Genomic DNA, 14,279 nt, shown 5'->3' on the forward strand with positions numbered 1-14,279 from the left:
TCTACTTATTTTAAAAGGCTCTCATTATTTTGGAGCAACTTTCTTGTCTTTTGTGTCACTTCACAGTCTTGCTTATTTCTGTGGTTGCAGATTATGTTCACCTGCACCTCTTCATTATTCCCCATTTATTTAAACCCTGGGTTTGTATCTGTTCATTGTCTAGTATCAAGTTAATGCAAACTGTTATGTAGCTCTTTATCGCACCTGTGCTTTCTGGATTGTTGTGTTTATTTTGATTAAAAGATCACAAAGATCTTCATCTTCTCTTCCCTGCCTGAATGTGAAAGCATTATGTGTATGCTACAATATATTGTAGTATTATGTGTGCAATACTTAATATAATGTCTCCATAATCTCAAACTTTGTCAACAGACATATCCATAAATGAATACAGAGTCAAGAGTAATAAAACTTGAATAAAAAATTCAGCTGTGTCTTTTCCACGATTATGTTGCTCTATAGCTTTTTCCCAGCAGGCTCCAGGATATTCATGTGTCATAAGGAAATCCTTCTTAGGCTGGGCTTGACTATTTAAGTGATGATTGAATGTTTGAAGCCAAACTTGATCAGAAGAGGAAGATGGAAGCTCTGAATATTCTTCTCTGTCTGCTTCTAACTGCCTTTCAGGGTAAGATTATTTTTTATTGTCAATAGAAAAATGTACGATTTATGCAACAACTGCTAGCTTGAACATCCTGGGTTTCACTCAAATATATCATATATAATTTTTCAGTTCAAAGAGCTGACTTTGTAATCATAAGACTTGAAATAAACATTTAACAGATTGCACATAAAGAAAGACAGGCTTTACATTACATTAAATCTCACGTCTGTTTTTCATATTACAGCAAAAACCACTTGGTCATGGTCTTGGACAACAAGTAAATATCCTTCAACATTTTATACTGTGGTTATATGGGTTTTATACATGTTTTCATATGACGTTGAAACATAAATATACATGATTTTATTTATTTTGTTTTATATAGATGACTGGCTGGATTCCACGGAAGATACTTCATGTATCTATCTATCTATCTATCTATCTATCTATCTATCTATCTATCTATCTATCTATCTATCTATCTATCTATCTATCTATCTATCTATCTATCTATCTATCTATCTATCTGTCTGTCTGTCTGTCTGTCTGTCTGTCTGTCTGTCTGTCTGTCTGTCTGTCTGTCTGTCTGTCATCTTTTCTGACTATCTGTTGGATGTAATAGGATTACATTGCCAAATTTTATACAAATAAATCAAGTCAACTTGTAAGCAACATTTGGTCAGAGCACTGACAGCATACAGTATAGTTATTATGTAATTACATGCCTGTAAGCTTATCATACCGGCAACACCGAAAAATATCGATTTATGGAACAGTTGCTTGCTTGATCATTTTGTTACAGTCAAATGATATATACATTCCCAGTTCATAAAGCTGACATGATTTCAAAAATATGAAAAAATGTTGAACATACAGACAGAAAGGTATCACATATGTCACATAACAGCAATGAATGTTAACGCATGATTTCGCAACATAATTGCATTTCTTAAAAAAATAAAACTTTTTTTTTTGAAGTATTGCAACAATTATTAATACAACCATTAGGCGCAATTAGGCCAGAGAAGTAATTGTTAAATTCTTACTCACAATAATGGCATCTCTTTCTCTGTTCTTTAGATGCCTATTCATGCAGGTATAACTGTGGATATGACTTTGGCACTTGTTCATGTAGTCACTCTTGTCAGTACTATGGAAGCTGTTGCTATGACTACAACAGTAAGTTTTTCTAGAACCGACACCTCAAGATCAAATACAGTACTCAAATCTTTTGTATTGAGCATATGGGTCATTTCCAAAACTGAAATTGATTTCTCTTTCCTATATACAGGATACTGCTCAGCAACAACTGACTGGCCAGAAACAACAGGTGCACCCACATCTTTATTATCTATTTGTCAGATTAAGTTCTTTTTCTAGTGTCCTGATCGTAGAAGGATGATTATATCTTTGTTTCTCTCTCTGCTAGCTTTACCCTCCTGCAGGTATGATTGTGGATTCAACCTTGGCAGCTGCTCATGCAACAACGACTGTCACTACTATGGCAATTGTTGCCCTGATTACGACAGTGAGTTGATCAGACACTTCAAGATATAGACAGATGCAAATATATTTTTATTGCACATAGATACTCTGTGCTTCCAGAAATTAAACTGATTTCTAGAATTTTTAATGCAGTTTTATTTCTTCACTTAATACAGGTTACTGCTCTACAACTGACTGGCCTGACTGGTTAACTACAACAGGTGCACCTACAACTCTTTTATTTGTATGCCAAATTTAAACCTTCCCCTGGTTTCCTGGATGTATGTCAGAAATGTACTGATGACTTCTCTCTTCTAGATTACCCGTCCTGCAGGTATAATTGTGGATACTACGCTGGCAGCTGTTCATGCACCAGCAACTGTCGTTATAATGGCAACTGTTGCCCTGACTATGACAGTGAGTATCTCTTGAGCAGACAGATGTGATGAAATGCATTTTGCTGAATCAAAGCAGAATTTTGGTATTATTTTTTTTCTACTTCAGTTTTATCTCTTCTCTTTTCACAGACTACTGTTCATCAACAACTGAAATTCCTGTAACCTGGGCCGATACAACAGAAACAGGTACTGCTGCCATTCATTTGAATTTATGTGACACTGATGAGATTAATGGCATGATTGTTTTTGGCATGATTGTCACTTTTCAACCCTCTATTGACATCTTGGCAATTGAAACACCATTGGCTATTGATTTTTTTAATTTAGGCGCCATAATATATGTTCGTAAAATGGCAGTTTTTTAAATATCTGAAAATTTACTCGCAATGTAGAGGGTTGCTTTTCTAACTGAATATACACACCCATATATATTTAACACAATAACATATACATAACAAGCCTATTGATGACATCATGAGTAAAATCTGTTTGTCTCTCTGCTATAACAGGTCCCTCCTGCATGTATAACTGTGGATACCATTTTGGCAGCTGCTCATGCAGCTATGACTGTCAGTACTATGGGAACTGTTGCTATGACTTTCATTGTAAGTTTCTCAAACAAAGGTGAAACAGTCCTTTACCAGTCTAACATAAGCTTATGTTTACTACTTACTACTAGATCATGTACAGTATAATATATAATATCTAATGCAGCAATGCACAATGTATTATGTTTTGAGGAATGTTCACACTGCCATTTTCCAAAAAGCATACTGTGGCAGGGGGCTTCATTTGTTTTTTTGTAAATTATTATTAACATGATCCTTCTGGTTTATACTCATCCAGTTTTATCTCTTTCTATTTGTTCAGGGTATTGCCCATCATACACAACAACAGGTACTGCTGTCACTAGTTTTTTGTAATCCTGAGGCTAAATGCATACGTCTGATGACACTTTTTTGTAACTGTAAGATTTAACACATTTCTCTTGTTTAGTTCCTCACCCTGAATGTGGAGGTAACCTGTATAGTTCTGGGCTGTTTTCCAGTCCAAATTACCCCAACTATTACCATGACAATGCCTACTGTGTGTGGTATCTCTCTGCTCAGCAAGGACAGAGGATCTTCCTGACATTTGCTGATGTGCAGTAAGTTAGAGATAGTGGTGACTTGTGCAAAGCTGGTGGAGTAAATTAATATTAAATTACATTTATGCATTTAGCAGACACTTAAACACTACAATAATATAGGAGTTTTATTTACTATTCTGTGTGTGTGTGTGTGTGTGTGTGTTTAGAATTTATTTATGCAGTGCCACTAAAAACCTGCAGGTGGAACCAATTCTAGATGGCTCCTTTAACCATATGGTTTAAAATTATTTATCTTTTCAGTATCAGGTACCATTCTGCCTGTTTCTTTCAGATTGGAGCGCTGCTGTAACTGTGACTACATCACAGTATACGATGGCTCTTCCATTGGTCATTCACAGCTGGGAAAGGTCTGCCACAATGACACAACACACCAGGTGTTTCACTCTTCTTCACGATACTTGACTGTTGTCTTCAGGAGTGACTACTCTGGTGTCAGCCATGGTTTTAAGGCCATATTTACAAGCTCTCTGACTGAAGATCAAGGTATTGCCCTGTGAAAAACGTATATGCTGAATTGTTGTCATGTATTATATGCTCAATTGCTGTCATGTTCTTCCTCCTTCCTCTGACCATGTTGGAGTTTTCTCATTACAAAATTAAAAGTATTTTAAAAACAAATACACACAAGCATTTTAAATGCAAAATTGCACAAAATTACATGAAATTATGAGACTCTTGTATTGCAGGTCGAGTGGATTGTACCTCAGACAACATGGTCATTGTTATTCAAAGGTCTTACCTGAATTCACTCGGGCTGAGTGCAAATGACCTTTATGTGGACAACCATCTTTGCAGACCCTCTGTTAGCAGTACTGAAGTTATGTTCAGCTTCCCTCTCGACACATGTGGGACTTCCAAAGAGGTATGATCTTATACATATGCAAGAATTTAAAATTAGTATCTGCTTATCAGTTTTCAATGCTTGAGTTTTCTGTGTCAGATTAGTTAGACACCCTGACTGTATGCATTGTGAGGAGTCATGTTTACCATACAACATCACTAACTCTTTGCCTCTTTTTTCCTCTAGATGATGAATGGTTATGTGTCCTACACCAACAATGTACGGGGCTCTCAAAATCAGTCAGGTGAAATCACTCGTCAGTCACAGTTCCTGCTACATGTGGGCTGCCGAATGGAGCCAGACACCATGGTGCAGATATTTTACAGGGCCAGAGAGGACAACAATGCCAACATCACAGGAACGGGCCGCTTCAATGCCAGCATAGCCTTCTACACATCCAGCAGTTTCTACCAGAAAATTTACGACTCTCCATATGAAGTGAACTTGAATCAGCTTCTGTATGTTCAGGTTGCGCTAAACAGGCCTGACAACAGTCTGGATCTCTTCCTGGACACCTGTGTAGCGTCTCCAAATCCCAATGACTTCAAAGATCGCTCCTATGACCTGCTGCGTAATGGGTGAGACCCTTTAATTCTTAAATGTGACTCCCTTCGACTTCATATCATATCTGACAGTAGAATCATTTGGGCTCGTAGACTGCATTAGTAAAATTCTGTTGTTCCTAGTCTAAATATGTTTTTGTACTCATTAGCATTAACCATTTGGCTGTAGATTAAACTGTATCTAAATAATTTTCCTCTTCTTTTGTCTTTTGTAGATGTCCCAGAGACAACACATATTATTCCTACACCAGCGGTCAACACTATTATGCTCGGTTCAGGTTCCAGGCTTTCAAGTTCCTCCGGACTCATGCCTATGTGTACCTGCAGTGTAAGGTGATCATCTGCCCTGATAACGATTACAACTCTCGCTGCCGCCAAGGTTGTCGCTTCCGTCGCAAGAGATCCCTTGACAGCACCTACCACAACAATACTGTGACGCTGGGGCCAATCAAACTCAAAGGTCAGATGCCACTTACAGGTATCATTTCTAATGAATTTACCTGTCAGTCTTTCAATCATTAATACTGAGATTTCCTAATAACTGTCCATTCATGTCTCTTTCTGTCAAGGACAAAGGCATGATGTGAAAGATTCAGAGAATTCAAAGGAATGAACTGGAATGGATGGCATGAAGTGATCATCTGCTTGATCATCACCTTAATCATTACTATTAATTAATCTTTAGTAACCACCCAGCAAATTAATTGAAAGACAAATTGCATTTCTGAAATTCAATAAAGCATATCTTAACAGCAGTTCCCATCATTAGTGTCTGAAGTTGTTTATATTCTCTTGTATTACATTCATTATGTTTATATCGCCTTTCTGAAATGAATTAACAAAATGAAAGTTACAAAAAAAAAAAAAAAAACTGACAGTGACAAACATTATATTACTCATTCAAAACATGTTTAGTTCCCACCCTGTTATATTTAAATGTTTTAGGAAGTTTTGATGTTATTGATTTCTAAATTAAAATGAATAAATGACTAATTAAAAAAGGTAAAACTCTAATTTAGGGACCAATTCACAATATTTACTGTCATGATTCTGCCCTCGTGTCCTTGATTTTTCCTAGTCTTGAGGCAGGATCATGACAGACCCGTGTTTTGTGTACAAGCACATGGCCTTGCCTTTGGGCCATGTGCTTGTGTTGTCTCATTCCCTTGCCCCGCCCCCCTTGTTAACCTAGTCGTGTCTTGATTGTCCCATCTGTGCCACCTGTCGTGTCTTGATTGTTCCCCCTATTTAGATCTCCTAGTGTGCTCTGTCTTGCGTCGGTTCATTGTGTTACTTATGTGTTTCTCAGATGTGTTCCACACTGGTGACTGTGATTGTACCCTGTATTCCGTGAGTGTTTGTTTATAGTTAGTGTTTAGTGTCTTTATCTGGTCAGCCCTGTCTTGTTTGGTTATTTAGTCCTTACCCTAGGTATTGTTTTCCCCCTCGTGGGTTTTTGTTTTCCCTTTTTGTCAAATAAATCCTGTGTGTACCCGATTCCTGTCTGCACCTGAGTTCCTCCCTTACCAATACCTGACAGAATGAACCGACCAGAATGGAACTCAGCGGACAGGAGGCAATGCTGGATGCCCGTGCCAGCAGCGTCGAGAGCTGGCGTGCCCGTGCCAGCAGCGTCGAGAGCTGGCGTGCCCGTGCCAGCAGCGTCGAGAGCTGGCGTGCCCGTGCCAGCAGCGTCGAGAGCTGGCGTGCCCGTGCCAGCAGCGTCGAGAGCTGGCGTGCCCGTGCCAGCAGCGTCGAGAGCTGGCGTGCCCGTGCCAGCAGCGTCGAGAGCTGGCGTGCCCGTGCCAGCAGCGTCGAGAGCTGGCGTGCCCGAGCCAGCAGCGTCGAGAGCTGGCGTGCCCGAGCCAGCAGCGTCGAGAGCTGGCGTGCCCGAGCCAGCAGCGTTGAGAGCTGGCGTGCCCGAGCCAGCAGCGTTGAGAGCTGGCGTGCCCGAGCCAGCAGCGTTGAGAGCTGGCGTGCCCGAGCCAGCAGCGTTGAGAGCTGGCGTGCCCGAGCCAGCAGCGTTGAGAGCTGGCGTGCCCGAGCCAGCAGCGTTGAGAGCTGGCGTGCCCGAGCCAGCAGCGTTGAGAGCTGGCGTGCCCGAGCCAGCAGCGTTGAGAGCTGGCGTGCCCGAGCCAGCAGCGGTGAGCGTGCCCGAGCCAGCAGCGGTGAGCGTGCCCGAGCCAGCAGCGGTGAGCGTGCCCGAGCCAGCAGCGGTGAGCGTGCCCGAGCCAGCAGCGGTGAGCGCTGGCGTGCCCGAGCCGGCAAAGAAGAGGGCAGTATGCAAGTCGGCAGTCGTGAGAGCGCAGGAGAGTGCCGCGGCCGACTCTGCAGCAAAGACTTTAGTTCAGTGTATCTCATCTCGTAAGGAGATGCCAATTGTCTTAGCGGCTAAAGCCTTTTCTGATTATTTGTCTAGTCTAGTCCGTATCCTAGAAGTCCCCGTCAGTCCTGTCTTGTCCTCAGACCCTGTCCCCAGAAATCCCAAGTGTCCTGATGTCGTCTCCCCGTGTCCCGTAGATGTCGTCTCCCCGTGTCCCGTGAGTGTTGCCCCGTGTCCTGCTGATGAAGTCATGTATCCTGTTGATGTGGCCCCGTGTCCCGTAGATGTCCCGTGTCCTGTTGTCCCCCCGTGTCCAGTAGATGTTGCCCCGTGTCCCGTAGTTGTCGTCCCGTGTCCAGTAGATGTTGTCGTCCCGTGTCCAGTAGATGTTGTCGTCCCGTGTCCAGTAGATGTTGTCGTCCCGTGTCCAGTAGATGTTGTCGTCCCGTGTCCAGTAGATGTTGTCGTCCAGTAGATGTTGTCGTCCAGTAGATGTTGTCCCCCCGTGTCCAGCTGTCGTCTCCCCGCGTCCCGTAAGTCTTGCCCCGCGTCCCGTAAGTCTTGCCCCGCGTCCCTTGTCTGCTCCTATCATGTCCCCTGTCAGTTGTCCCGAGACCCCTCCCCGCCCCTCACCACCCAGACCTGCCCGTACCCCCCGTCGTCAGCCTTCGTCCTGTCCTCCTAAAACTCCTGCCCCACCCACTCACCCTGGTCTGTCCCCCATGAACTTTGTGGTCCCGCCTCCTCCCCTTCCCTGTTTGTTTTTTTTGATTTGTCACCCTAACCCTGCCGTCGTGTATTCATGTCTGCCTTTGTTATTATTTGTCATGTCTTGTTGGTTTGTGTCGGTGTCCCAGTCCGTCATGTCAGTCATGTCTCGTGTTTGATGTTCCCTTGAGGAGCGTCTGGAAGCCGCTCCTTAAGGGAGGGGTTCTGTCATGATTCTGCCCTCGTGTCCTTGATTTTTCCTAGTCTTGAGGCAGGATCATGACAGACCCGTGTTTTGTGTACAAGCACATGGCCTTGCCTTTGGGCCATGTGCTTGTGTTGTCTCATTCCCTTGCCCCGCCCCCCTTGTTAACCTAGTCGTGTCTTGATTGTCCCATCTGTGCCACCTGTCGTGTCTTGATTGTTCCCCCTATTTAGATCTCCTAGTGTGCTCTGTCTTGCGTCGGTTCATTGTGTTACTTATGTGTTTCTCAGATGTGTTCCACACTGGTGACTGTGATTGTACCCTGTATTCCGTGAGTGTTTGTTTATAGTTAGTGTTTAGTGTCTTTATCTGGTCAGCCCTGTCTTGTTTGGTTATTTAGTCCTTACCCTAGGTATTGTTTTCCCCCTCGTGGGTTTTTGTTTTCCCTTTTTGTCAAATAAATCCTGTGTGTACCCGATTCCTGTCTGCACCTGAGTTCCTCCCTTACCAATACCTGACAATTTACTATTTATTATTTACTATTTTGCTGTTAATTACTTATAAATTGAGTTGTGCTCTTGAAATTAAATTACTGATTAAAAGTACTCAATTTAAAGTTACCTTTCTGATTAAATCTGGAGTATGATTTCGACAATGAGTAGGTCCTGAGACATGTTGTCTAACCCCAATAGAGTTCAGAATGTCAATATATGCTGATCCCAATGCATCTTTTCCATTATAAACTTGGATATTAAAATCACTAACAATTAAAACTTTATCTGCAGCCAGTACTAATGTAAAATCAGCAAACTCTTAAAGAAAGTCTGTATGGTGCACTGGTAGCCTGTATACAGTAGCCAGTACAAACATCACAGGGGATTTATCATTAACATTTGTTTCTTTTGATAATGTTATAATAAGCATCATTACTTCAAATGAGTTATACCTGAAGCCTGCCCTCTGAGAAATCCTGAAAACATTGTTATGAATTGAAGCAACACCTCCCCCTTTACCTTTTGGACGTGGCTCATGTTTATAACAGTAATCTTGGGGGTAGACTCATTTAAAATAATGTAATCATCAGGTTTTAGCCAGGTTTCTGTCAAACAGAGCACATCTAGATTATGATCAGTGATCATATTATTTTCAAAAAGAGCTTTTGTAGAAAGGGACCTGATATTCAATAAGCCAAATTTTATCATCTGTTTACCCATATTGCATGTGTTTTTTATTTGTTGGACCTCAATTAAATGGTTACTCTTAAATTGGTTTGGAGGTTTTTTGTATTTTCTAGTTCGGGGAGCAGACACAGTCTCTATAGAGTGATATCTAGGTGAAAGAGTCTCTATGTGCTGACAATTAACTGACTTCTGTGAAAGAGAGACAGCGGGCTAAACCCATTCTAGATCTCAGACATCTGAACAACTCGATTATGCACCGGTCATTCAAGATGATGATAGTCAAGAAGATTTTCATGCATATTTGCCCCGAGGATTGTTTTTTGATCATGATTTGAAAGATGCTTACTTTTAGGGATGCACCGGTTGACCGGCCATAAATCGTTTTTTGGTCTTTTTTCGACCGATTTTTCCGGAAGTGTGCTCATGTGCACATACTACATTGCAATCATTTGCTATGTAATTTGTGTGGAAGTATTTAGAAATCTGTGCGCAGGACACGGGCAGCCGTTCAGCACTGGAAATGCAGAGCTTCATGGCACAGATAGCAGGAAACGATCAGCCTTTGGTGTACTGGCGCACAAATAAGAGCCCCTTTTCTGCACACACTAAAGCTGCGTGAGCATATACTGTACCGGTCTGTGCCCTGAACATGAGTAGAATGTGCAAGATAAAAAAAAAATCTGAAATCGGTATCGGAATCGGCACCAAGTGCTGAGGGGGCACCAAAAATAGCCTAATGAATTTTTTTCTTTTTTTTTAAATGCCGGTATTATTTCATTAGCCTATAGAAATATTAGGCACATTTTAGCCATGTATATGTAACAAAAAAGGGGGAACAAGAAAGATATTTAATAATTGCTCTAGTCTAGTCCGGTCTAGTCTAGAAAGTACGGGAAATGTGCTGCATGTGTGTGTTTCTGCTAATCGTAATGCGCCTCGAACATGCTGACGTTAATGATAGCATTAGCAAACTATGTTATTATAACTTACAATGTAAAGACGTCTTTCCATGCGTCTGGAGGTCTCGCGGCACAGTAGATGCGAATTCGCCTCATTTGCGCATAGTTACAAGAGATTCTGAGTTATGAAAAGGACCATTGCAAGCTGATACTGACCGGCTTTTGTGATGGAAAATTGGCAGTAATACCAACAGTAATACCCCCACCTTGCGCAGCTGTACCTGAGTGTCCTGGGAAATCGGTGAGGTCGGAGCGTGTCTTCTCAACAGCTGGACATATAGTGAATAAAAAACGCTCCTCCTGGACCCCCGAAAATTTGGATCGACTTGTTTTTCTGTCCAATAAATTTGTAATGGCCCTAGTTTTTTGCGCATTTCATTATGCCTGCCTAGTGCCGCCTAGCCTAAGTGTCGGTTACGTTCAATAATAATAATTAAAAAAAAAACACAAGTGGCCTGTTCTCAAGTCCATTTGAAGTTTCTTTTTCCTTTTTTTTTTTAACCGTTGTTTGAAATGGATTAAATCATTATTTAAAATAATCTTGGAGATTTTTGAATTGCCTAAATCATAAATGCAGCCGGGATGAGGCCTGCAGTGATGTTTTTCTTTTGTTATGGCAGCCGTCCCCTCTCCATATATATTTTTGTTATTCTGCACGAAATTTCATGCCAATAAATAAGAAATATTGCTGAGTGTTTCCAGCTCTCTCTTTACATTCGTCCGTTATTTGACGTTGAAAAAGGAAACGTCTTTTTTTTAGACATGGAAAATCGATTTTACAATCGATTCAATGAACACTTATGCCTTAAAAAAAAAAAAAAAAAAGTCTGGATTATTTTGATATTTTTCTTATTTTGCTATTCTGTTGACTGTTTACAAAGTCAACAAAGCTGTGAAGATTTTACTTTCTCTTGTTAGTGTTCTTAAGTTTTATACTGTGATGCTGCTATTGTGTGTTATTGGTATTGAGTTATGTTTGGTAATAAAAAGTAAAACTGGCGAAAACAAACGTTTTTTTTTCTTTCTTTCTCTGGGTCGGGGTGGGGGGCATCATAAAGGAATTATGCTTAGGGCACCAAAATGGCTAGCGGCGGCACTGCGTGTACATGTGGTTTGCGCCAGACTTTAGACCAGGTTTGAGTTGGTCTATGGCACAGTCTATTTTTAGCACCTTAAAATAGCACTGCACCAGCAGTGCGCCTGAAAACACCTCTTTTTTAGACCAGCACTCCCATGGGCGCACAAATGGGCGCAAATGCATTTGCTAATTAAATGACATGACGCTGGACGGGAAAATGCGGGAAAATTATAGGGCCTTTAATCTTTCGTGCTGTCATGGAGCAGTCCAGCGAAGGAAGTTGATCCTGATTGGTCCTCTTGTGTGCATTCAAAATGCTGATTGGCTCACAGATAGAACCTTATAAAACCAAGTTAGAGTTCTTGTTATTCATCTAGCACATTAAATCAATAAGAACAACTAAAATCTAATAAAAACAAAGAGGTGCAAGCATGCAAAGTTTCTGTTTGTCTGCAGGATTGAGCAATGCTGATTTATTGAATTTTTTAGAGATTTTTTAGAGATTTTAAAGGGAGCACTCTTTTCTGGCATTCTACATGACAAAATGTGCACGCATCAGCTTATGCTTGCTTTTGCTTAAAATAACAGTGGCTTGTAAATGTTGATGCTTTAATAGCAAATATTTTAGCAGAAGTGTTAATGCTGGCATGTTGTGACCAGGTGACACAAAGTTTATTATTTTATGTAAATTTCATTGATGCACAGAAGAAAGTAACTTAACTAGCAATATAATGAATTACTTTTGAAATTAATTAATACTGTCACTTGGATTTGATGTTGATGGTGTTGAAATTATGCAACCAAGCGATGATTTCTCAAATCATTATTTAGTTTTGTGCAAACTTCATATAGCTAAAACTGTAAATTCTACTTCTCGTTACAAGTATGGTAGAACCATCACTTCTACCACAAAAGACTGCTTTTTAAGTAATCTTCCTGATGTATCTAAATTCTTTAGCATATCCAAAACCTCAGAACAACTTAATTATGTAACAGAAACTATGGACTCTCTCTTTTCTAGCATTTTAAATACAGTTGCTCCGATATGGTTAAGGAAGGTTAAGAAAAACAGTCTGACACTATGGTATAATAAGCACACTCGCACCCTAAAGAGAGCAGCTCAGAAAATTGATGCTTTCCATCATTGTCCTGCATGGTTTCCCACCTATAATGTGTGGAACTGCACCTGTATACGATACCAATAAATAAATAAATAATCTAGTTTTTCTTTGGGGGAGGGACACAAAAAATAGGACAGAAATTAGGACAGACATAATTAATTATGTTTTATTTATATTTGATTAAAAATAAAGATGTTATAAATCATTAGTATTATCTAGATTAACAAACAAACACAAAAACCATCACAAGAAGGAACAGTGGACTGTGATGCCATCATTTTTTTTTTTTATGATGGTAATTATTATGGGTGAAATTGATGCTGCATTAATTGTATTAAACATTTTAATATTTCCATGCTCAGCCTACTGGGTGGTCTTTGTTTTTACCTCCAAGATCGAGTTCTGATAACAGGAATGGCCCTAATAAGCATGTCCTAGCCATGTTTCTCACTTGTTGTTGTCATGATTCTGCCCTCGTGTCCTTGATTTTCCCTAGTCTTGAGGCAGGATCATGACAGACCCGTGTTTTGTGTACAAGCACATGGCCTTGTCTTTGGGCCATGTGCTTGTGTTGTCTCGTTCCCTTGCCCCGCCCCCCTTGTTATCCTAGTCTTGTCGTGATTGTCCTATCTGTAACACCTGTCGTGTCTTGATTAGTTCCCCTATTTAGATCTCCTAGTGTGCGTTGTCTTTCGTCGGTTCATTGTACCTCTGATGTGATTGTTTCCTCAAACTGTTCCACGTATTGTCATCCCTGAAGAAGTCTTTGTATACCGTGAGTGTTTGTTTATAGTTAGTGTTTTGTGTCTTGATCTTGTCTGCCCAGTCTTGTTTGGTTATTTAGTCTTTACCCTAGCTATTGTTTTCCCCCTCGTGGGTTTTGTTTTTCCCCTTTTTGTAATAAACCCTTTGTGTTAAGAATCCTGTCTGTACTTGAGTTCCTCCCTTACCAAAACCGTGACAGTTGTGGTTCCCTTAATGTGGCCTGTGCGTATTTGCTGCACATTTCTGTATTTGGTTGTGTTGTGAGTAGTTTGTAGTCTGCAGTGTATTTCTGTAACATAATAACATATTATGTTTACTAATGGTGTAAATTCATATGTTAATTACCACAGTGGTCAAAGCTTTGTACAGCAAATATGCACAAGCCACATTAAAGGAACCGCAACAAGTGAGAAACATGGCTGAGACATGCTTATAAGGGTCATTCCTGTTATACAGTAACTTTTATGTCTCAATGATTTATATAATCATATTTCCTCTAAATGAGTCACATATTTATAAGATATGGCTTAAATTGTATACTTAGGTCTTCTTTATCACTTAAACAGAGATAATAGAAATTCTAAATACTATTTTGTATTTTACACACCTTTTTATTGATATATGCATTCAATTTTATTACATCCTCAGTGCAACGTAATCTTTATTTGACTATTTTTACTATTTTTTTTTTTACATACCATTATTGTAAAATAGATAACATATAAAATGTTGAAAGTAAGGCATTTTGAAATGTCATGCCAAATATTGGCTCATTTTGGATTTAATGAGAGCTACACATTCCAAAAAAGGTATGTCTAAAAAAAAAATCTAAAAGGTAGCAATAAGAGGCCGGAAAAGATAAATGTGCATATATGAAACAGCTGGAGGACCAATTTGC

At 40.2% G+C, this 14,279-nt stretch overlaps 1 protein-coding gene across 6 annotated transcripts in view; it reads left to right on the top strand.

The window, feature by feature from the left end:
• Nucleotides 1-529: 529 nt before the first annotated feature.
• Nucleotides 530-14,279, top strand: part of LOC127976597 (deleted in malignant brain tumors 1 protein) — a 201,338-nt gene continuing 187,588 nt past the window's right edge. For 4 of the 6 annotated variants that reach the window (XM_052581134.1, XM_052581135.1, XM_052581138.1 and 1 more), the window contains exons 1-16: nt 530-628; nt 849-881; nt 990-1,022; nt 1,685-1,783; nt 1,896-1,934; nt 2,034-2,132; nt 2,266-2,310; nt 2,408-2,506; nt 2,617-2,673; nt 2,997-3,092; nt 3,358-3,384; nt 3,484-3,634; nt 3,909-4,120; nt 4,324-4,499; nt 4,665-5,056; nt 5,257-5,420. In XM_052581134.1, the coding sequence (XP_052437094.1) occupies nt 547-628; nt 849-881; nt 990-1,022; nt 1,685-1,783; nt 1,896-1,934; nt 2,034-2,132; nt 2,266-2,310; nt 2,408-2,506; nt 2,617-2,673; nt 2,997-3,092; nt 3,358-3,384; nt 3,484-3,634; nt 3,909-4,120; nt 4,324-4,499; nt 4,665-5,056; nt 5,257-5,420 (1,804 nt within the window). In that variant the 5' untranslated portion in view covers nt 530-546. Of the gene's footprint in view, nt 629-848; nt 882-989; nt 1,023-1,684; nt 1,784-1,895; nt 1,935-2,033; nt 2,133-2,265; nt 2,311-2,407; nt 2,507-2,616; nt 2,674-2,996; nt 3,093-3,357; nt 3,385-3,483; nt 3,635-3,908; nt 4,121-4,323; nt 4,500-4,664; nt 5,057-5,256; nt 5,520-5,610; nt 5,797-14,279 lie in introns of those variants that run through there. The other 2 variants (XM_052581133.1, XM_052581136.1) reach the window with 2 other exon arrangements.

The sequence above is a fragment of the Carassius gibelio genome, chromosome B17 (genome assembly GCF_023724105.1).
Source record: "Carassius gibelio isolate Cgi1373 ecotype wild population from Czech Republic chromosome B17, carGib1.2-hapl.c, whole genome shotgun sequence".
In the NCBI taxonomy this organism is placed as follows: domain Eukaryota; kingdom Metazoa; phylum Chordata; class Actinopteri; order Cypriniformes; family Cyprinidae; genus Carassius; species Carassius gibelio.